Raw genomic sequence first — 22,913 nt, forward strand, 5'->3', positions numbered from 1 at the left:
TGATAATCGTTGGCCTCGCTCTGTCACTGGGGCCGTCCAATCAGATGTCACCCTGACTCCAAATTGAACTATGAACCCCCCACGCTCCAGTGGGTGAAGCAGCGCCTCTGACCGGGAGCTCCTCTCATCTGTGCCCTCCTACTAGCACACACACAAGTGGCTTCACACACTCCTCTGGCTCCCGATTGTACCGCTGCTGCTGCTGCTGCCTGCAGGGGGGGGAGCTCGCTCTGCCCTCCACCTCCTCCTCTCTGCCTGGGGAGTGAGAGAGAAAAGAGAGAGTGTGTTAGAGCAAGGAATGGAGAGGTAGAGTGGCAGCAGTGGCAGTGGAGGAAGCAGAGCCATGTCTCCTCTGATCATCTTTCCTGAATAGAGGGGGAAAAAAGACAGCCCTGAAATTTAGACGCTGCTCGTTTGCAGGATTAACCATTATTTTATCCTCCATCCATCCTTTCCTTTCCTCCTTTTGGAACGGTTACTTTTTCATCGACTCTGGCTGTCCGGACTCCGTAAAAGAAGAAGCTGGCAGAAGAGAAAAGCGCTACACACAGTGGGAGCGTGACCCTTACCCCGGGGATCAGGGAGTGCAGAGGTGGAGAGCAGGGGCTTGCCTCAGAGGCTGACCCCTGCACTGCCCTGTCTCGGCTGTTTTGTGTGTCTTTGTGACTCTTTGGTGGCTGTGTGTGCATGCGTGCGTGGTAGCTGGCTGGGCGGTCCCAGCCTCACGCTTGGTTAGCGAGGACTAGAGAGCGGGGATGACAGGCTGAGTCCTCCCCACACACACAGCCTTGTTTCTGGGTGGCTGCGAGGGCACAGCAGCTCTCCGGCTCGTCATCCAGGACAGGACGGCTGTTGGTGCCGTAGAGACAAGTTCCTGCTTTCTTCATGAGACTTCTGCACTAAACATGTTTGGAATAAAAGCACCACTTTACTATTTGCCAGGTAAGCAAGCAAAAAGCTATTATAGACCATGTAAAATGCATAGTGTGTTCTTTTCATGCTTAACACAGACGTGCATGGCATTTTGGTGTGTTTCTTGTTTTATGTTTGTGTGCTTTGACAGAGTGCACAGGGGGTTGTGGTTAGCTCTAGAGTGCATCTAAGGAGACGCTGTCTTTGTGCGGCTGGTCCTGAGGTTGGAACCTGAGCTTGAAGCTTGTAATGATGTGTGACAGCAGTGCTCAGTGTTTCACTGATCTCTCAGCACTTGTACACAATGAGACAGGTAAACAGAACATGTAGTTTCTGTAAAAGTGACAGTATGGCTTTTGTATGGCTACTATCCACAGTCATATGTTTGGTTTTGTGGCAATTTTTTTGCACACTTGAGTTTAAGTGTGTGAAAGAGTGTGCACTTGGCAGTGTGAGCTTAGCAATGGTTGGTGCTTAAGTGCGTCTCACGGCTCACTGGGCACTGATTCTGAAGAGACAGACTGGAGAGGCCAGTGACTGAGACACTATGACTAAATGACCAACCTGGAGCAGAGACACAAACTGTGGGATTTTTACGTTCATTTTCACCTTTGCGAGATGCACACATCCGTCAGTTTGTAACTGTTGTTTTCACAGTGAGTGCTCTCCACCAACACTTAACAGGGATAAATAATGCAGGTGCTACAGTCAGCAGGCTGAATGTCAGGATGTACAGTCAGGCCAGAGTTGACCCCACTTTAGTTCTGCACCTCACGTTTTGCTCTGAAAACCCACAGCTCCAGACCTTTTACTGCCTCCGCTATCCCTGCCAACTGTTCTTTAAAAGACTCACTTCCCTTGGCAACATTTCAACATTAGCTCATTGGCATTTGTCCAGCTGTACATTTGAAATTCTTTAATGGTTTATTAATTTCTAATGTTGCGTTCCATATTTTCTTAGCTTTTTTTTTTGCTATGACAATTTAATAATAATGAACTCATATATTAATTTTGTACTACTATAGAATGAGTTGATTGAAGTTAACATATGGGGAAAAGCAAAACAACACTGGTCTAACGAAAGTCAAAAGTCCCATGTAATGCAATACCCCTCATGTTTATAAAGTAAAGAACAAATATGCTGCAGTTTAAACATAATACAACTTATAGAACCATTTGCCCCCACATTGTACCCCTTAAAGCAGAATGAGGACTGTTGCACCCTGACCCCCCGATACTAACCATCAAGTGGAGGGATTCCCCTTTACCCTGACCAGCTGCTTAATAAATAAGGGCGTCTTTTAAGGTAGTGATTTTGGCATGCTGTGGTTCTGGTCAAGGTTAGGCCAAGTGTCCCAGAAGTGAATAGAATAATAAGTGTGGGACTAGCTTTGTGCACAGCCCCCTGGCCCTCTGCAGGAGAGGAGGCTGCTGAGGTTTGGTGCTCAAAAGGTCTCTATGTGTGTACTGATGTGTGTCTCTTTCACTATCTCCGCCTGCATGCTGCTGTGTGTGTGTGTGCGGTGTGTGTCGAAAACTGCGGGTCGCTTCTTCTCTTCCCCTCTTTCCATTCAGCCGCTGAATGAGCCCCTGCCTGCGTTCTCGTCTTAACCACCGTTGCCTAGGAGACCATGTCAGACACATGCTAGTTCTCCATGATTATTTGACAACAAAAAGGTTTGGGTTAAATAAAGAGGAGTCGGTTTGGGAAGGGGGGGCGGGGGGGATTGAAAGAAGTGCATTATGTTGAGATTATGGCAGGGGCAGGGATGCTGAGATAAAGGTGATGAGAAGGAGCACTTGAACCTCGGTTATATCCACAGTCGCAGTGAGAGGTGGAGCAGAGCCACGGAGCGAAAGATTTAAAAACAGAAACGTACTCTGTGGGAAAACTTCTCTATATCTCCCGCTGGCATTTTCTTTTCTTTTTGTTTTCAAACACAATATCTTGCTTTGGCACTGCCCAAACCCACCTTAATCTGCTACTACTGCTTCTGTCTGATCACTTCGGACTTACTGACGTCACAGAACGTGGTAGCAGCAGTCAAGTTATAGGGAACATTCTACTCTTTCTAGTGACAAACCATTAAACCATTAAAATAGACCTTGTGATCAATATGCCTCACTACTGTGATCATTGCTAGTTATCTCCATTAAGGCCACAGAAGAAGGAGTAAGTGTAGGAACATTACGTATCCATTTGCTCTTGTGAGGAACCGTTAGACCTCCTGGAAACCAGAGCGCGGCCTCAATCTGAGCACCAGCCAACGAGGCAGCGCTGTATATAAAGATTATCTGTGCAGTGGCTCGATCATTATATCCAATTAAGAACAATATTTCTCTCTCTGCCCCTCACTGGTTAAGAGCATCTACCTGGATCAATTGCTCTAAATCTCCTGCTGCATCTTCTTCTCTTTTGATGTGCTGTAAGTGTCACCTCTTGCTGCTGTCGCTCCCCTCCTCCTTCTGTGCTTTTATCCCGCTCTATCATTGTAACCATTTATCTGTTTTACCCCTCCTTCACTGCTCTGGCCCTCTATCCCTCTATCCCTCCCACTCCATGACAGCTCTGTCATTAGATGCCAGTAGCAGCCGTAAAGCAGTCACGATGATGGACTGCCAGCTCACTCACTCCTGTCCCTCTTGCCTCTCGCAGCATACCCATCCCCTTCTCTAAAAGCCTCACGCTGCTCTCTGTGTGGCATGTGTTCTGGGCCACAGGTGCCACTGACCCGGTCATGGCCGTAAAGGTCAGGCGTGCCGCGTCAGACTGGCTGCCCCCGTTAGCCTGCTCATAAACCCAGAGCTGTTAAAGCACAACCCCCGGCACCTGTGGTCACTAGTCCAGCCTGGATCAAAGCCACTGGCAACAGCCACCCAAAATACACACACACATTGCTCTGTGATCACTGCTATGACAAACTTAATTGGATGCAATTCTTAGTCTCTTAACACAACATAAATAATAATACAGTCTACAAATAGATATTTCACTAGTTAGAAGACTCACATTTCAAAATGGCAACTTCCCTTTTAATTACAAGTAAAAGACATAACAAAACGACGCTTTATGCATGGTGGTCAACATGGTGTTTTAAAATGTATGCATATAAGGGATTACTTTAATTAAACAGATACATGTATAAATATTCTTTTGGCAATCAAAAAAAAAAAAAAAAGATCTCACCTGACAGACATATATAAAAACTGATTAACAGTTGTACAGTACATTACTCTTAAACTGTTAGAGTTAATCTAGACGCCTTGTACTTGTGACTTGACCCTTTTTAGAAAACTGCTGTGGCATCATGTGTGTGACAGGTGCAAGGAGTAATGGAGTGCCTTTGGTTGTGTAACACAGATATGATTTATGAACGAGGAGGACACCTCCTCCCTTCTATTTCCAGTAGGATATTTTCTTTGCTGAAGCATTATGCTCCATATGTGAGCTGCCATGTGGTTCTGACATAGTTAAAATGCTTGGACGTTAAACGTCCACTTTGCTGTCTGTCAGTGGCATCATTCGGCTAAATGTGTCATGCTTGTCAAACACAGTACATCATGACAGACACTCACCTCTGCCTCTGTGGGGCAATTCATTGAACTTACTTGCCCCCATATGAAGCGGGGGCAAAGATCATGTGCAGCTGCGGCACATATTTAGTGGTAAGCCGTGTCTGTGTTTGTGCCAGTGTATGCATGTTGTCACCTCTCTGTGAAACACTACTCCAGCAGTAGAAATAGCAAGCTCTAATTGCCTTCATTTTCCTTTGCCTTCCACTAATCAAATTAGACTACAGAGAATCCTAATTAAACTCTGCCTGCATCTCATGGCTCTGGGTTCAAATGAATGAGCATATTTCTCACGTCGCTACACACAGACACTCACAGCATGTATTAGTTTACATTCTGGGCTCCTCAAACTGCACCGATTGGTTTATGAGGTGTCCATAAGCTGACCGTGCATTAAGGAAAGGCACAGGCTGTAATCAAGCGCTCCTTGAGATTGTTTGCTTCATTTATTAGATGTAATAAGATGATGAGAAAAGGCCAGGGGTGTTTTGGTGTTGCTTTTATATGATCTATTTAAGGTGGCAGGCCTGTATTGATTCTAGCCTGAGGGAAAGAAAACAGGGCAGCTACAGAACTGTTGATACAGCAGCCACACTGGCTTTATGTTGTACACAGCATAATGTGTAATATGATGCATGTATGCTGACTAAAAAGAAAGAGCAGACAGAGATGTACTGTAGGTTTCTATGTCCATGCATGCATAATGAATTAGGGAGGGGTAAAGGTTGTATGCTGCTGTTCTGAAGCATATTATACCCTTACCTTGAAAAACAAACACCTTTGATTGATTGCTAACAAATGAAATTATGCCATATTAAATACATTTATATGGGATACATGTCTCTTGATTGGTTACATAAAGCCTTTCAGGTTTGGAAACTGAAACAAGAATGTGTCCAGGCCCTCACAAAGACAAAACAAGACAGGAAATGTGCAACTGACCCTCTTTAGGAGGTTTGCAGTGGTTCAGCTGCACTGTACCCACATCCTTCCTGTCTGAGAACCTGCTGGAGAGAGTCATGAGAAAAAGCATTTATCATGGCTTTGTTTATTCACAATTAAAGGTATTCTTAAAACCTTCTCTGCTGGAATTTATTTTAAATGTTTCCTGGCCGAAAGGTGTAGCACAAATGCATCACAGGTTATATGTAGAGGCTAGTTAATCCTCACATATAGGCTACTTCACTGAGGGAATTGTTAGTGGAACCAGAGATTTATGAGGTAGAGAATTGAACAATTGCTACACCTTAGAGAGGATTTGGAAGTGCCCTTTTGCATCCTTTAGTAAAGTATTTTGATGCATGTTTCTGGGGAATACATTTATTGGGAGGTTGGTGAATTCTTTTAAAGATGCATTATGCAACTTTCTATACAAAAAAAGATCGATATATATATATGTGTGTATTTGACCTTGTGACTCAGCAGCTGCATGAGTTGTGAGCATGGCGCCTTTACTTTCCATCACAGTGATCTCTAAGACGCTCCAGGGTCAATTGTTTGGAAGGTTTTCACTGTTGATACACCCTCTCAACAGAAAACCAACAAAACAATTGGAGTGTTGTATAAACCAGCATGATATAAAGTGAAGGCGCTCTATGGACCACTCACACAGCTGCTGCCTAAAAAGTTGCATAATGCACTTTTAAACTATAGCTTTGCATTAGTCAATAGGGTGTCTGAGCTAAGCCTTCAAAGCAACTCCATGTAAGACAGAAAATCAACAAAATGCAATTTGCTCAACTTTAGTCTCCTCTCCTTTAATCTGTTTAGCATTTCTGATCTCATATTGGAGAACAGTACTGTCTTTACAATCTGCACTTGCCCTTTGTAATGCTGCATTGATCCATCTGTGTGCGCTCAGTTAACTACAGTGAAATAGGGCTGTCATAAAATATCATTGTATAAAATGACAATGAAAATATATATATTGTACTCGTTCTAAATCCTGATTATTTATATTTACTGTCATTACACATAGGAATTTAGCATTTTACTCTGATTAGGCTTGTCACAGTGGTCTTAGTTTTCTCCCATGTGTAATAACGTCTGTTTCTTAATAAGAATGATGACTACATCAAGGGGCCTCGTGCTTTCAATTATCCTTGTTAGGAATTTCAACAGGGTGAATTAATGGATAACCTCTGCGCACTTTATTCAGAGAGTCGTGTGGTCTGTGCGGGCAGGCTTGTTTTTTATGAGTCCGTGTGTGTGATTGGTGCCAAACAGCAGCTCTCGGCACATAGGAAGTAGGAATGAATCATGGGAAAGTAGATTAGGAGAATGATGAGAGCTCATCACGTCTGGTTAAAAAGACTGGAGATGACTTCAGGCAAGGTCTCTCTCATTTGCACACAGCTGGGTGTTTCTCTATATTTCTCTCTCCTGCTCATGTCTGTATCTCCTGTCTATTCATCACTCTGTGCATTATACAGACAGTGGTTTGGCTCTAGTCAAATAATTATGAACTCAGTTGAAAGATACTTATTGAACTTTGTGCCTCAAAGCTAATTTGTGCATGTGGAGGCAGGGGAAATGACATAGTGACTTGGTGTGCTATAAATATCATGGTTGGATTAAGAGGCCACACTCTCAATTAGTACTCTGAAATTTATGTTGATTTTCGGTTCAACAATGGACTTGATGTGCTGTCTACAATAAAATGATGATGGAATAAAACTGAATTGGTTGGTGATTGGTTGATATTATTTTTTTAGCCATATCTAAAGGAAGCAAAATGGTGTGAATATTTTCAACAGATCTTCTATAATATGACACTATACATCTGTTGCTCTGGGTTATTGAACCTGCTGCAGAGTGGATGCTGTTTCTTCAGCATCTCCCGAAGAGTGGCACCGTTTGGCACTCACACATATGCATGCGTTACGGCTCATGAGACGGGACAGCGCTTTTTCGTGGGTTCTCGACGAATCTATCACGAGCTTTAATAACCAGCGGTAATCGTAAAACTGGTTAATCTTGACATCCCCTCAGTAAGAAGGTCCCGGGATTGATTCTGTGGCCTTTATATGTGGAGTGTGCATGTTCTCTTCTGTGCATCTGTGTAGGTTTCCTCCGTGTGCTCTAGTACCCCCACTAAAAACATGCACAATAGGGTTCCTTCTGGGGCCAAGATGAGTGAGATGTGCTTGTGCGTGTTGCAGGTGTTCATATGCATTAGCCTCACCTCTACAGCCGGAATGATTTGCTAATCGCAACCGTTCAAACTGCAATTTTGATTCAAACGTGATTGATTGTGCACAGTGTTCCTCATGTTAGCTTTGATACGGGTGATCAAACTTAAACAAGAGGCTTGAAGGATGATGTATGCATTTGGCACGCAAGTCATCGCTACCCTCCACTGCTGATTGATGCACCCTTCCCCTGGTCTGCGTTTGAGCGTACTGCGAAAGTCCTGAGGTGTAGACTTTATGATGTAACAAAGTGTATGCTATAGTACAATTGTTTGTTATGGTTTTGATTCTCTTTTTATTTGTGTTTCTTCTCATTGAGCAGTTGTACATGCACATTATTCTCCTTTCTCGGTATATGCAAAAATGGAGGAAGAAAAAGAAGGCGGCATGGTGAAAAAGAGGGAGGGCATAGGGGATGGACGGGTTGAGTGAGTGGGAGCAGATTCGGGGAGCGGTTGGCCAGCTGAATCCTGGTAGGGAATGTAGAAGTAAGCTGGCAGCAGGCGTGCGGGCATATGGAGGACAGGTTGGCACTTTGACTGCCATTGGGGCGTGCACCTGCCGACGGGGGCCAATCTGCCAACAAGAGGGGAGACAGAGAGCGCAAACCGAACATTCGTGTGTGTGTGTGTGTGTGTGTGTGTGTGAGTGTGTGAGTGTGTGGCCTATGCACTGAGCTTCTGCAATGAGACCTCTGAAAGATTCGGGATATTAATGAGGAGTCGAAGTCTGCGTGGCCTGTTACACTGGAGGAAAACAGTGGTGGACAACACCGCTCACACACTTTTCTTTAACTTGCCCTTAGTCCAAAAACAAACACGTGCCGCCGCGTTAACGTTTGCATAAATCTAACAGTCAGATGATCCGAGAGTGGGTTACTGCCTGCTAGGAACAGCCTTTATAATTAAGATAACGTTCAAACCTCTCGCTACATGCGCTACAACACACCCCCTAATTGGCTGCAACTGTTTTGCTGCTAACTAGCTGCTAATTAGATCAGTGTATTCCCTTCACTTCCTCCCTCTTTTCCTATTATTTGCTGCAAACAAAACACTTAAAGGATTTCAGTGGGAGTGTAGGCTTACACCACACAAGGGGAGCGTTCTTGTATCAAATTACCTATTAATAACTCTTTTGGACAATTTATACTAATGCAAAATCTGTAATGTTGTTACACTGATCAGGCAACAATAGACAACAATCCCTTGGAGTCTGCCGGCATTTCAGTGAATTTGACCTTGGTTTTCATTGTCTATATTCAACTGTCCGATGTTTCAAACAGCGCTCTGAAAGCTTGTGTGTTTTTCGATATGCGATTCTGGCTGTTAATAGTGAAGCAGATGCAGGAGCCAAAGGCCATTGCCCTTGTTAAGTCGCTGTCAGAAAAGGTTTGTAACAGCCCAGTGGAGCCCATCTGTATCTTTGCACACAGACTGTATTGATCTTCTCTCTGATACAAAAGCTTTTTTCAAATCAATACAATTTGCTTGCGCTCAATAGTTTACAAGTACAGACTCTCTTCCCGGATAGCCCCGGCTCCTCTCTTCGCTTGGACCGTGCTGTAGGTGGGAAATGGAAGGCCAGTGACACGGTGCCCCTGGATTTAGCCTTGGCCGTGGATGTGAGTCTTGGAGCTTGGGTGTTTTTTTCCCTCTGATCTGCCTCTCCTCTTTCATCACGAACACCACGGAGGGAGCGAGGCAGACGGATACAGAACGGTTTAAAGGCTGGCAGCAACACCATGGCCTTGAGGTGTTATCTGTGCCTCTCACTGTGCAGCCGAGAGGAGTGATTTCAGAGGAGCCTGCATCTCGCTTCCCTTCCCGCGGTGGACCAGGCTCGTTAGCAGATGGTCATGTTACCACCGAAAATCAAAATCAACGGAGTCAAAATTGCCCGTGTTCATTTCTCGTGCCCCAGGTGAGACCTCATGCTCTCACAGGCTTCATGCAGTCATACATTTTGGAGACGCACACGCACACACAGTCACTGACATGCATCGCCTTTCCCTGGCTGGCTTTAAACACTCACCATCTGCGGGCGGGTAGAGTGTGCTCGGGAAGTGTGAAGTGTGTGCCTGGCTCCAGTATTCTGTTTCTAATGTTCATAGCCATAGCTTATGTTGCTTGTGAATGTAAAGATTGTTATTGACACCAAGCCCCGGTCCTCACAAAGACAGTTGTCCACAGTCCACAGTGGGTGATTTCAGAAGAGGCTGACGCGGCTGAAAAGCAGGCTGAATTGGCAATTAGAGGTAAAGTGAAGCTGGGGACTCTGTGCTAACAGGGAGGAGGAGACGGCATGTTCGTCTGCAGATGAAGCCCAAATCCCTTCTCCTTCCCACCCTCTTCTTTTACTGCCTGAGCTGAGAGCGTCTGCTTTGTGATATCTTCATGTGTCGTGTGTTTCCCGGATCAGCATGAAGCTTATTTTATGTACACTGTATCCTCTTCCTTGTCAGTTCATTATTTTTCATACAAACTACGAATTTCTGAAATTAAGATGCCAATTTATTGATTCCATTGTAAGTTTGTGTAATGGTTGACCTATTTTTTTCCTGACATACTGTGTTCTCTACAACTCTTCAATGCTTCACTATTTAACTGAGTCAGAAAAGCAAAGTACAGGAGCTGTTTTTGACTAACTCTAGGGCCAAAGTGGTTATTCTCTCTATAGATTTTCTGATTGAATACAATATAACAATTCTCACGAAGACATAGACATACATTTCTGACAATGAATTTTAAAAATGTTTTCATCTCCTCTTCTTGCAAACAACTATTATTCTTTTTACACAGTCTCCAACCGATATCGCCTCCGTCTTAAGGTCTAACAAAACTCTGCACCTGCTATGGTAACTATGTTTGGACAGCGCTCACAGGAGTGGGAACTAGCAGCACTATATGGTGCTTTGGATGCAGCGAAGTGGCATATGTTGCATGTATATGTATGTATAACACATAGACTTACACTCTAGTGTCTCAGTTGTGTTAATAGCACACCACCATGCCGCCCACACTGTCTTTGGCTGTGAATGAGATGAGTCATGTGAGGATGCTCTTCTCATCTCGCTGAGCACATATGTCCTTCTTAGATGTACAAAACACTCCTACCGATATTGTTCTCTTCATGTGTGGCGACCTTGTGGCCTGTCGCGCATCGCAAAAGTAAACTCAGTGAACACAAAATCCTCATGTCTCCTTTCGCTCTCTGACTGGGTTAGGTCTTTCTGAATCCTTGATGTGTGTGCATGAGTGATGATGAGCTTAATGCAGTCTGTCTGTGTCCCGAACGTGACCACCACATTAATATAGTACTAATATAAGACTGTCAGCTGCATGCTAATCACTGCCCCACACATACTCAGTGGAAATACCTGAGACGAAGCTTCCATTGAAAACACCCATGGAGAGATTTGCTCCTGAACTTGTTGACTCTCTTTGATCAATATGGCTGTGTATTATTTATCTCATTCACACCGGCAGCACAATCCTATGACAATAGATATTATGCAGCTGAGCCAAACACAAGCAGTAAACACATTGCCCCAGCCTTTTGAGTGCACGCTCACTGCCCTGACTGCTAAGCATAATTTAACTTGAATGCTTGTAAGGCCTTGACATTTTGTCCCCTTGAACAAAGACTTCCCACCCCTTGCTCTCACTCGACCAATGCAGGCACATCTCAGGCTGGCTGGTTTAACAAGGCCTCTTCAAAGCTGCTCAGTCTTTGTGCCAGCAGGCTGTGAGCGCCACGGAGGGAGTGGCGTCCACACTAGATTGAAAGGGACGGGGAGGGGTGGAGAGGTGTGTTAGTATGACCGCTATTAATGGACTAATAATGTATTTGGCTGTTTTGGCAATTGTGAAAAGGCTGAGAGAGTAGAGTGGGTCGAGGAAAAGGGCTTATCAGCATGTCATAGCTGTTTAAAAGCGGAGTGGGATAAGAGAGGGAGGCCTTTTGTTTGTTGGGCTAAATGCTGTAAATAACATCAGAGACTGCGGCTAAATGGAAATCAATGCAATTACCCTATTAGCATGGGCTTGGACTCACCCTGCCGCTCTCTCTCTCGCTTCTGTTTTTCATACACATTGACCGTTGTGGTGTGTGGAAAATAAAAACATTTTGGCTATAATCCTCAATTTGGACAATACTGGTCCTGCGCCACTGTTAACCGCACTGTTGCTGTAATTACATTGTTTAGATTTGCATAACCCCTTAATCACCTTTTTTTTAATACTCTGCCATTGTTGTGTGGGGGGTTATGCTGTTAAGTCATAATTAGAAAAATAATTGGTTTGGCGAACATTGTCTAAGCCATCTGTTTGATGAAGAAACTTGTGTATTCTTTTTCAAACTGTCGTCAAGTCCAAAATCCTATAGGTTTTATTTGGAGCCGTGCTGTATTTGCCAAGTCAAGAGAGTCGCGTGTTTCCGCTTAAAATGAGCACTGAATGTAAAGTGTCGTAACAACAGGGTTTTTTGTAAAGGCTATACGACTGCAGACTTTGCTATTCGCTAATTGCAACTATTCAAAATTCAAATCTCAATTCAATTGTAACTAGTTATGCAGCCCTAACTCTATTTGTAACAGCCTCTGAATTAAAATGACAAAAGAGAATAAAGATTAAGCGCACAATTGTACAGGCTGTGAGGTCTGATCATTGGCACTGACAGCTTACGATTAGCTACAGCCTGCATGGCTAATGGAAGAGTGTACATTGTTAATTATGTCACAGCAGAGAGGTGGATAGGTGGAATGCATTTGAATAATGTGAGCAATGATACAACAGCAGGCCTTTAAATGCTCTGGTATGAGTAATTAACTGCATATTAAGGATGCATCATTATAGAAGAAGAAATTAGATTTATTGCAATTGCCTTTAAAGATGCGAGTAACTTTTAAAATACATAATCAGCTCATGGTGCACATTTGAAACATGCTCAGGTGTTTAAACACACGGGAGAAGGCTGAAATATGAGCAGTACTTGCCTTTCAGAACATACTTGTGCGCGAGTGATCTTTACTGATGGGTCAGAATGAATGATACACAATAGTACCACATGGACACAGCCTGCATGTTTGTGGAAGACATTATGTTACCGAGTTAATTGCTGCCTTTGCGGTTTGAAAGAAGAAGTATACCTGTCTGTCTCTTTCTCCACATATGAGAAAGCGGGAGGCGTGAGAGACACAGTCTAAGTAGTGTGCTCGTGCCTGGTTTTCCAGATCAATGATATGTGGCTGTGTGATCGATGTGAGGGCTTAGCAGAGTGGAGAAAGCTAATGGGCAGGTCAGTGGCTCAGACACATCCTGGCTCCCCCGGCCTATTACCACCATGTCTGTTAATAGTCCCCGCCAACACCCCCTGTCGCTAACACGCATGCATACACAAGCGTATTAGCAGGAAGCAACAATACCATTTCTCCTTTACAGTGTGTGTTTTTATGTGCCTGTTATATTCTCAGCGGCCTTTGCCCTGTTTTATAGTGAAGCTGCATGTCTATACCATATGGCCTCTATGCAAATAAGGCAGAGCAGATAAGTGGCATATTTACAGCTGTGTTGAGTAAATATGAGCTTACTTCACAGGCGGCATTTAATCTGTCCAACGTTTATTCAAGGTCTTGGACACAACAGCAGCAAGAAAACACAACACTGCATTTGTAAGTGGCTGAGCACTAAGTAAGTGGCTGTAGAGAGGACCTGACAGCCTTACATTCAGAGAGTTTAGGCTTAAGCCCAGTCAGGGACAGTATTTCACTCATTATCATTACGCTTAAGAAGAGGTGAACACAACAAGCATGGGTGGGAGGATGATTCAAATGCAGAGGACGAATTTACCTACAATGAAGTACACCTTAACCTTCAAAGGTGCATAATGGAACTCTTTATGTGAAGAAAAAATATATATTTGTGCTTAGTTGACCTTCTAGTGACGCGGCGGTTTTATGGGTAGTTAACATAGCACCTTTATTTTTGATCACAGTAGCCTCTACAATGCTCCAGGATCAATTGTTTTGTAGGGTTTCTGGTGACCCGTGTCCATCAGCAGTGACAACCAAAAAACTCTAAAAACAATGAATCCTGGAGCATCCTACGCAAAGGCGCCATTACGCCACTGGGTCATTGAAAGGTCTTTTTTTTTTTTTTCACATATAAAGTTCCAAACTCAGAACTTTCCTAATGCATTTCTAACATTCCACTTGTTCAAATGGAGGAGTTAAAAGCATGTTTCACAACTTCACAACTGTCACAGTAAACAACAATAACAAGCCTATAGTTCATGATAAAGTAAAGTTCTTTATTTGTCATTTTACAATTGTACAACAAGTACAAGTAAGGAGTATGATGTGCATGTTTTGGGTTGAAGGAAACTCTTCCAGGTGCCGTGAGAACATGCAAACTAGGATTGAAACCCGGGACCTTCTTTCTTTGAGGCAAGCACGCTAACCTTTCAGCCACTGTGCAGCTCTTATAATTACAATACTGAAGCACAATCACCCTTTGCATGTATCCAGAGAAAAAGAAACATGCTTCATTCATGTGTCATGTGCTCTATTTATTACCTCCTGCTCACAGCAGTGCACATAGTGTTTCATAATAAGACTGACACTACCTATATGTAATAATCAGATCTATTAAATGAGAAGCGCTGCTCTCCTCTTTAGCCCTGCAACTCGGCTGTGTCTCCGGTGGCTGATAGATTGTAATGAATGTAACAGCAGCGAGATCCTTCAAAAGCCTCTCAAAAGCTTAAGCCCCTTTATTAAATTAAGCTAACGATGCCTAAGGCCAGGTCCGCTGCTCAGAGACAGAGAGAAATGGGGGCTGGAGAGTAGCACAGACAAGAAGCAACGGGATCAGGATGAATTCACAATCATCAGCTCGGAAATGTGTTTGAAGCTTTGCACAAATGACTGTACAAACACTGTTTCACTCTTTTTCATTGATCACTCATTAGACCGTGAGCCGGGCAGTTAGAGGAAGTTAATTATGGAATTTCAGCATCTTAAGAGACTTTGTTCACCTTATGTTCATTTATATCGTAATGTTCCTCATACTAAGAGTTTATATTTCTCCCTCCTCCCTTTGATCATATGACATTTTCATAGCAATACCTTGTGCCAGTGAAGCTGAATGAATGCTGAATGTGTGCACTTTAAATTAAAAGTAATCTTTATTTAAGTGATCTTTATTTTAGTATACGGAGACATTAAGCGCATAGAGACAGTGATGCACTGTACCTGATTATAGCTAAATGTATAGTTTTCATCTGTTGCCCCTGGATACAAAAATTAGCAATGCCCATTCTGCACATAAACAGTATCACAACAATGTCACAGTGCTCTACACTTCCAGTCTTAAGCCCCCACTTACAGTCATATCCGTCAGACAGTTTCACCACTACCAGCAATCAACCCCACACAACACTTCCCCGTTCACTGCCTTTCACTTTGCATCAGTCCTTTCATATTCCCTGGCCTATAACACACATTAAATCAATCAAAAGTACTTCCCTTTAAAGGCCATAGTTGTGAAGTACATAATACATTTACAGGACTCTCTGTGAATTTTAGAAAGTTATGGGGGGGGGAAAGTGTGTTGTTGTCTAATGAATGTGTCATCATTATAACTGGTGTGAGTAATTGGCAATGTGTTCCTTAAACATTTGAAAGTGCTAATTGATGAGTAAAAGCGGTTGTAAAGCCCTATGTGTAAAATAATCAGGCATGGAGCGTGTGTGGTGTCCTGGGGGTGGCATGTGAACAGGCAGCAGGCAGATCAAAGGCTGTATCTCAGTGCTGCATGGTTAGGCAGGATCCCATGTCTACCTGGCTGCTCCCTCTCACTTTCGGTCGCAGGTCAAGTAGAGGTGACAGATACACGATCGCTTGGATGAAAGACAAGACGTGCATGGTTCACCTCAGACTGCTCACACATGTCACTGTGGATGTTAGATAAGCAGACGCGTTTTGTAGGCAGAATAGCAGTGAATTACATGCGTTTGAACCAGAACATGAGCAATTCGACATTTACACCAGTATTTAGAATGGACCCGATCCCACTTCCTCCTCAGCCGTCACCTGCTTAATCCTGATCTTCATTGTTGGCTTTGTGAGAACACCCTGTCTTCAGTGCGCTCAGGCAGCCCTTTGATTTTACAGTGTGTGCATTGGCTGGGATCTAATCCACAATAAAACCATTGATAATCCATGCAGGGATAGAGGTTGTCATCTCAGTCTACTGATGAATTTGGCTGCCCTCTTGTGGACGTTTGGTGAAATTACAGCTTCTTTTGTATACCTATGATATTTAATTAGTGCGGACTGTAGAGCTATACATTTGCCCATGATTTGCAACCAATTAATCTGTCACAATAAATATGAACTCTCAGAGCCCGTAAAACTTTCACGGAACCGATAATCACTCAATCTGTAAAACTGGAGCCAATGTAACCTGGTTATTTAGCCATTTATTTATTAGTGTTATCTTAGAGACTCGCTCTTCTGCAAAATGTTGCTGTTTTGGTGTCAACATTAAAAATGCATGGCTCTGGTTTGTGCCTGTCTGTGCTCTCTAGTCAGTAGCGTAGTCATTCTGTAGATAAACAAATGATTGCATTGAACCTGTGGGGGAACGTGCCACTCTGTGGTTGGGAAGCCAACTGTCCACCTAGGCGGATAGGACAGTCTTTATCCCACTAGGGGAACAATAAGGGGTCAACCTTGTTGACTGGAGGCGTGATGGGGGGGTGAGCAGGTGCTTTGACGCTCCGCCTCTGTATGTCCAGCCCCCGTCGAGGAGGAAGCCCCACCTCCCGGCTCCCAGCAGAAGCAGCCGGCCGCCTTTCTCCTCCTCTCCCCGGCTGCGCTGTGCTTGAGCTCCGTCCCCGCGGCCACGCTAGGCGTCGGATATTCTTACGTGACAACAAAAGTGCGGAGTTCTCGACGAAGAGAGAGATGGATTTGCACTTTAACTGCTAACACAAAGGAGATTACTCATAAAACACTGGAATAGCACATACTTATTTGCGGTGAGTGGCCGGATGTGTAAATCTGCTTCTAAAAAGAACCCGAGGCTTGTTTGTGTAAAGAAGTGGTGAACATACGGAGCGGGTTTGTTGAGGAAGTCATTATGATATCAAGGAAACGCTACTGTTTGTTTCAGAGGTCGGGGCGAGCCCTTCAAGCCCTCGCATTCGCGCGCAGTGTGTGTGTGTGCGTGTGTGTGTGTGTGTGTGTGCGCGCGCGTGTGTATTTGTGTGTGTGTGTGCGCGCGCGCGCGTGTGTGGTAGACACACATAGGGTAGACATTAGAAAGAGGGGCACGGTGTGTAATAACACAGAGATTACCCGCACTTTAGGCGCTTGTTATTCAAATCAACACGGGTTAACATTTGTTCTGTGTTATTTAGTGTGAGAAATATTGAGGCGAGACTCCCCCATCACAAATGAAGTAAAGTCGGTGATTACTAGGCTATGTAAAGTGCTTGTAAAGGGTTTCCCACAGAGTGCCTTGGGTAAATTGTAGATTGGCCGCTGTTTGACTGGAATGTAATCTGGTTGGCTGAATGCTGGGGCGAAATAGCGACCCATGTTAGTGTTGACCATTTGGTGCTTCAGGTGAAGGTTTTGGCCACGGTGTTTGTGTTTGTGTGCGCGCGCGTGCGTGCGTGCGCGTGGCAGGTGGACCGTGTGGAGTCACTTCCCACTTCACTCGCTCTTCCACTTGTGTTGAACCAGAGGCGCGTGAAACTGCTGCTTGAGCGTGGAACACAGGCGCACGCGTGTTTTTACGCACTCTCCAAACAGTGAAGCAACAGGCTTGTGCTTCCCAATCCGCGCTGATGGTGGAATAATCTGCTGTGAGGAGCTATAGTGGCCTGTGCAGATGATGCTGTTAACTAGTCACAAGTGCATGATAGTGTGCAGGAAGCTCTTTGTTTTGTTTCAGACACTCTTTGTTGTTTCTACATTATATCAGTAAGTTGTCAATTGTAGAGAAGGGTTATTCTTTCAAGTCGTCATCTGTACTGGTTGTTTAAAGGAGGCCTATGTCTGGAGTTTGCCTTTCACCACAAAGTATTAACTAGTAACATAACACTGTATTGTATATCCAATTTGTTGTATTTCCACAGTGTTGTTTTAATAGGCTACTTTTCAAGTTGACAATTGTTTAGACACTGATGGTTTTAGGTATATTGTGTGAGCTTCTATGGCGATCTCATATTCCTGTTACTGAGGGTGTTCATTATGTTGTCATGCACTAACAATAATATTGCTGAATATTTATAACAAATATAGCAAGAGAGTTCACTTCAGGCAACATTGTCAAGTGTTAGTTGTTTCTTAAAGTCCAAATTGTGTTTCCAGTGACCTGCAGACTTGAGTTGATAATCCCAAATTTGATTAAGCTTGTACATTAGTTGTTTTGAACAGATGTTTTTGAACATGTAATGTTGGCGAAGCTGCAAATCTCCTTTGTGTATCATTTATTGACTGTAGTACAATTGAGTCACCCATGCTTATTTGTTTGATCATTCTGAAACTAGAGCCCTGCAAATATGAAAGTGACAGACTTTATTACCATGATCCACCAGTTTGTTGTCAATATCAATCCTTTTGCCTGCTTTTTGGTGGCATATTTTCAGGTGAGCTGCTGTTTGTCATGCTGTGGATGCCCGCAGTGTCGTGAGTGTCTGTGGGGGGGTGGGGGGTGGGGGGGCAGCAGCTGGGTTGAAATGAGTGTTGGTGACAGTTTGTCTGTGGCAACTGCACCTGGCTGTGTTTAGAGAGTGATTAGGAGAGTCCCGAGCAGCTTCATGTACTGTTTACACAAGGAGCCTGGAGTTAAAGGTGACCCACTTTGCATTTTCTTATCAACAGCTCACATTGATAGCTTTGAATAGCACTGACTGAAGAAGCCCCGTTTGCATACATCGTTTACATAGCTCACTATTAGAGAGGATAGACCATATGACTGGGCAAGGCTCATTTGACTAGCATTACAACAATGTCCTGAGGTGGCGTGTAAAATGGGTGCGTACAGCGCACTCTTTGTTTGTTGGTGCAGGGTTACTGTGTGGTCTGCCCGGTGACGGACGGAAACCCACAAGTTTCCTTTCTTCTCTTCAGCCACCGCTTTCTTGCCCTGCCACTTTGCACTTGCTCTTGCCTCTCCCCCAAACAAGCAAACACCTACAGAGAAAAAACAACATTCGGTCGACAGCCTTCCCCTTTGGAGCTGCGGTGGCCATCAAAATCTCCTGTAGAATGTAAGCTCTGGGAGTAACGCTAACCTGTAAATGGGATGACAGGCAAAGACAGCTGAACAAACAAGTCATAAAAGCTTTATCTGTGAGAAAGCCAATCTCCGGAAACACAGACGAGCGTGCTGTCAGGGCCAGAGCTGTGTGGAAGAAGTTGTAAAAGAAGTTGTCCGTAGTGTCGAGCACTTCCTGCGTTTGGTGTTGCACTGACTTCTACTATTTAAACGGCGCATGTTTGCTTACGCCCTGAAGGCACACCTAACCTGCCCTGTGAGTCTGTGAAGAAATAGATACTGCCAATTAGATTAGCTGTTACAGAAAATGTGTCATTGTTTCCCCCTCATTGTGTGTGTGTGCACGCAGAAGAGCTTCATGTGCTTTCTTAAAGGTGGAAGACATAAATTCACATGTATATTTCCTCACCGAATAATCAGATATATACTGATCTGCCCTCCCAAATTGATGATAGTGTTTTGCAAATAAGGTATCATGAACAATACTTACATCCACAGTATTTAGCAAGTTAAATATGATTATAACCAACAATACCCGTGCACATCAGCGTGTGTTCCCAAATTCTTTTTTATGCAGTCTGAATGTTCGGCTCAATTTGCCCTCCTGCTCTTTGTATTACCATCACGGAGCACAGCTGTATCATTACAACATTTTGTCAAAGAGGCCACTGCTGAATAAACCCATTCACAGAAGTCATTCTCGCTACATTTACCGCACTAAACCCTGCTGCACAGATATCTCCAGTTGATGTGTGCTGCCATCATTGTCATACCCCCAGGCCTGATAAACAGCAGCCAGGCAAACACAAACCAGGCACATGAGAGCTGCCGATAAGAGAATCACACACGGAGTAGAGATGCGGGCTGCACTTGACTATTGCTCTTCCTGAACCACAAGTGCTGCTGCTGTGCCCATTGAGTGGTTTCGCATTACCCGATTCGCTGTGTTTCTTGTGTTTGCGCGTTATCCTGTCACACTTTCACAATATAACCCAACATTGTGCTAAAAGGCATCTGTTCAACATAGAGCTCATCTGTTCTTTCAGATTATCATCTCACTCTTTTACCATGTCTGGCTGCTTCTATCAGCTGATTGTCATATCGGCAATGTCTTTGTTTTTGCCACGAGGGCCTGAAAAAGGAGCTCTTTGGTGTTCAGAACTAAAGCTACCTTTTACCTAAAATTACAGTAAAGCTGTTCTCAAACTGTAGGCTGTTGTTTAGACCTCCAAATGATATGCTTCTATAAAAAAAAATCTACCTGGAACAAGGCACTAAATGCTTGAAGTTCACTGTTAATGGCAACATGCAACGGCTAGTTCATACATGCATACTGACAAGTGACTCTTATCTAAATTTCACACCACCCATACGTGTTTCCCCCTCTTGAGCTAGCTCTAGCAGATACAGTTACCTCGAGTTGAGTAAACAGAAAACACTGAGCGGACAGAAGCCGTTATTTACCAGCGTTGGGTAAGAATTGACATTGCTAGGCGTACGGTCTTCATGAAAAAAGTGGGGCTAAACGTGCAGGCCTTATCAGTCACAGGGATTTCTATTGGTAAAGAGTGAGTCACCAGCTCAGGTCTGATTCTGCCAGACTATACACATTCCAGACAGAGATGGAGAAATTACCTCCACAGAGGATCTTTGTCATTTTTTTTACCTTGTGTTTCCCTTCTATTAGAGCTTCAATGTTGCCTGTTGTGATTATTCTAACCAAAATGTTCACAGCTTGCTATATACGTATCTACATTAACCTTAGTTAAATAACAAACAAACTGACAATATAGCACTTAAGTACCTATTGCAGTCAATTATCAGGGATCAGAGTTGGTATTCTCATTGTATTAATATTGAAACAAGGCTGTGAAATGCATCATTCGCTGATATACCAAATTGCCATGCTATTTCCATCCTGCTACCATGTTATGACTGTACTGTTAAGTGCCTCTAAAGACGTAAGCATTACATTTGCAGGCACACATGAATGGAGATTGAGACTGAGCATTTGGTGCGGTGGTTGCTATTGTGGAGCTTCAGGGAAAGAGGAAAAAGATAAGCTTTAATTTCAAAACTGGGGACAATCAAATTAAAACATAGTGTTGCTTTTTTAAAGGAGTTTTAAACCTTTAGATTTGTTTCATTTTATTTGCTGTCCATCATATATGTGATGTGAAGCACAAACTTAAAGCAGTACTAAGTAACTTGTTTACCTTAATAAATCCTTTCGTAGTCTCTCTGGGGGTAATACAAGTTTTGATAGAAGGATAATTGGAGGGTCTTTCATCTCCCCCTGGTGTCTCTGGCCAGAAAGCCACAATTGCAAGTTTCCTTACACTGGGTTGGAAGCACCAATACACACTAATAGAATCACGAGAAGAAGCTAACAGGCTAACGGGCAAAGCTAACTGCGGGCTAGCGCCACTTAAACCGTATTTACTGCCAAGTTTGAGTGAAAAATGAAGATCGCCATTGTATAATTGGATTTACAATATCCCTTTCTCCCTATTCTGTCAGCGTAGTATTTACTCTCATGGACAATTAATGAGTAAAAAACGCAACATGCTATGACACCTACAGTGGCGCTTATGGCCTCTAGGGGCATGAGCTACTTAGTACTGCTTTAAACACGTCTCGCTGAAAGAAAAGGAAAAAACATATACAAAATAGCACCTTGCCAACTCAGTGAGTATGTTATTTTGTATACGGGTAACAAGCTTGTTACTCATATCCTACAGGTAGTGTACCCCGTAAGCGAGTGCTTCAGTCAGGCCACATACCCACATCGACTCACATACACTGGAACACACGCCAATTATCCCAATTACACAACTACAACAGGCCAACACTCCACAACTGGACCTCTCTGTGGAAAGTCAAGTGGGTGCTCCCGCGATCACATGTGGCTATGTGTGTGCTTCGCTGCCGCCGGGGGAGTGGGACCCATGCAGAGCTCTCGGAGTGCTAATTAGGCAACCACAGCCGAGCCGGGAGTACATCACAGAGAGGAAAAGAGAATAGAGGCAGGAGAGAGGCCTGAGTGATGAGGGAGTGCAGGGGAGCCAACAAAACAGTGATTTCATTTCTGCGGATTGGTCTCAGAGAGGAAGAAATGTTTGCACACATAGGGGTGTCTGTCTGTCAGTTGTTGTTTGTGTGCTTGTTATGGGGCAAGCTCTCCCAAAAGGCTTAGTATAATAAGCAGAATTGCATTTATTTTATTTTTTTTATTTTTTTTTTGGTCTATGACATTATGATGTGCTGCTCATTTGACTCATTGCTGTACTCTACATCTCAATGCTACCAACAATTTCACATAGTTTTTAAAGGATAGTTGCTATACCAATACCTGAACAATGTTGTTTTCAGCGCTGAATTATCTAAAACCATAAGACACAATAATGTTTGCATATACCAGACGATTTCTTTGAGCAAAACCAGTAGTTTCACGCGCTGTCACCTGTCTCAGTAGTCACATCATCTCACTAACTGTAAAACCCATATTTTTTGTGAACTTTGCCATTTTATCTGTATGGTCTCACTTCTCAGTTCACTCATCAAGTGATGTCGCTACTGCGTCCCACTAATTTCTGAGCAGGCTGCGTTCTCCTGCCCCAGTGGGAGTGCACCTGATCTGGGTTATGCCCTTTGTGCACCAGGCTACAGGGGACAGGACCCTACAGACAGCAGCTTGACTTCAGGGGCAACGACCACAAGGACACAAGAGACAGACAGCAGACCCTTATGCGCGTTAGTATGGCGGCTGTAACCAGACTGTGCAGTCGTACGCCCATACTGGTGCCTCTGAGAACACACGCACGCGCAACAGCCCCAGCCAGCAACCCCGAACACGGGCGCTGTGTAATTAACAGGCCAAGGAAATGGCGCTGCTGGGGTGGGTGAGTCGGATGCAAAGAGGAGGAGAGCACAAGAAATCATCCCCAGC

General features: G+C 43.9%; 1 protein-coding gene across 3 annotated transcripts in view; it reads left to right on the plus strand.

Moving 5' to 3' along the window:
* gse1b (Gse1 coiled-coil protein b) overlaps positions 1-22,913 on the plus strand; it is a 111,090-nt gene that overhangs the window by 67,945 nt on the left and 20,232 nt on the right. Inside the window, exon 1 of one of the 3 annotated variants that reach the window (XM_079554950.1) lies at positions 296-942. The exons of 1 other annotated variant lie outside the window; for it this stretch is intronic. In XM_079554950.1, the coding sequence (XP_079411076.1) occupies positions 906-942 (37 nt within the window). In that variant the 5' untranslated portion in view covers positions 296-905. Of the gene's footprint in view, positions 1-295; positions 943-16,486; positions 16,716-22,913 lie in introns of those variants that run through there. One more of the 3 variants, XM_079554951.1, reaches the window with a different exon arrangement.

Source organism: Gobius niger, assembly GCF_951799975.1.
Source record: "Gobius niger genome assembly, chromosome: 4".
In the NCBI taxonomy this organism is placed as follows: domain Eukaryota; kingdom Metazoa; phylum Chordata; class Actinopteri; order Gobiiformes; family Gobiidae; genus Gobius; species Gobius niger.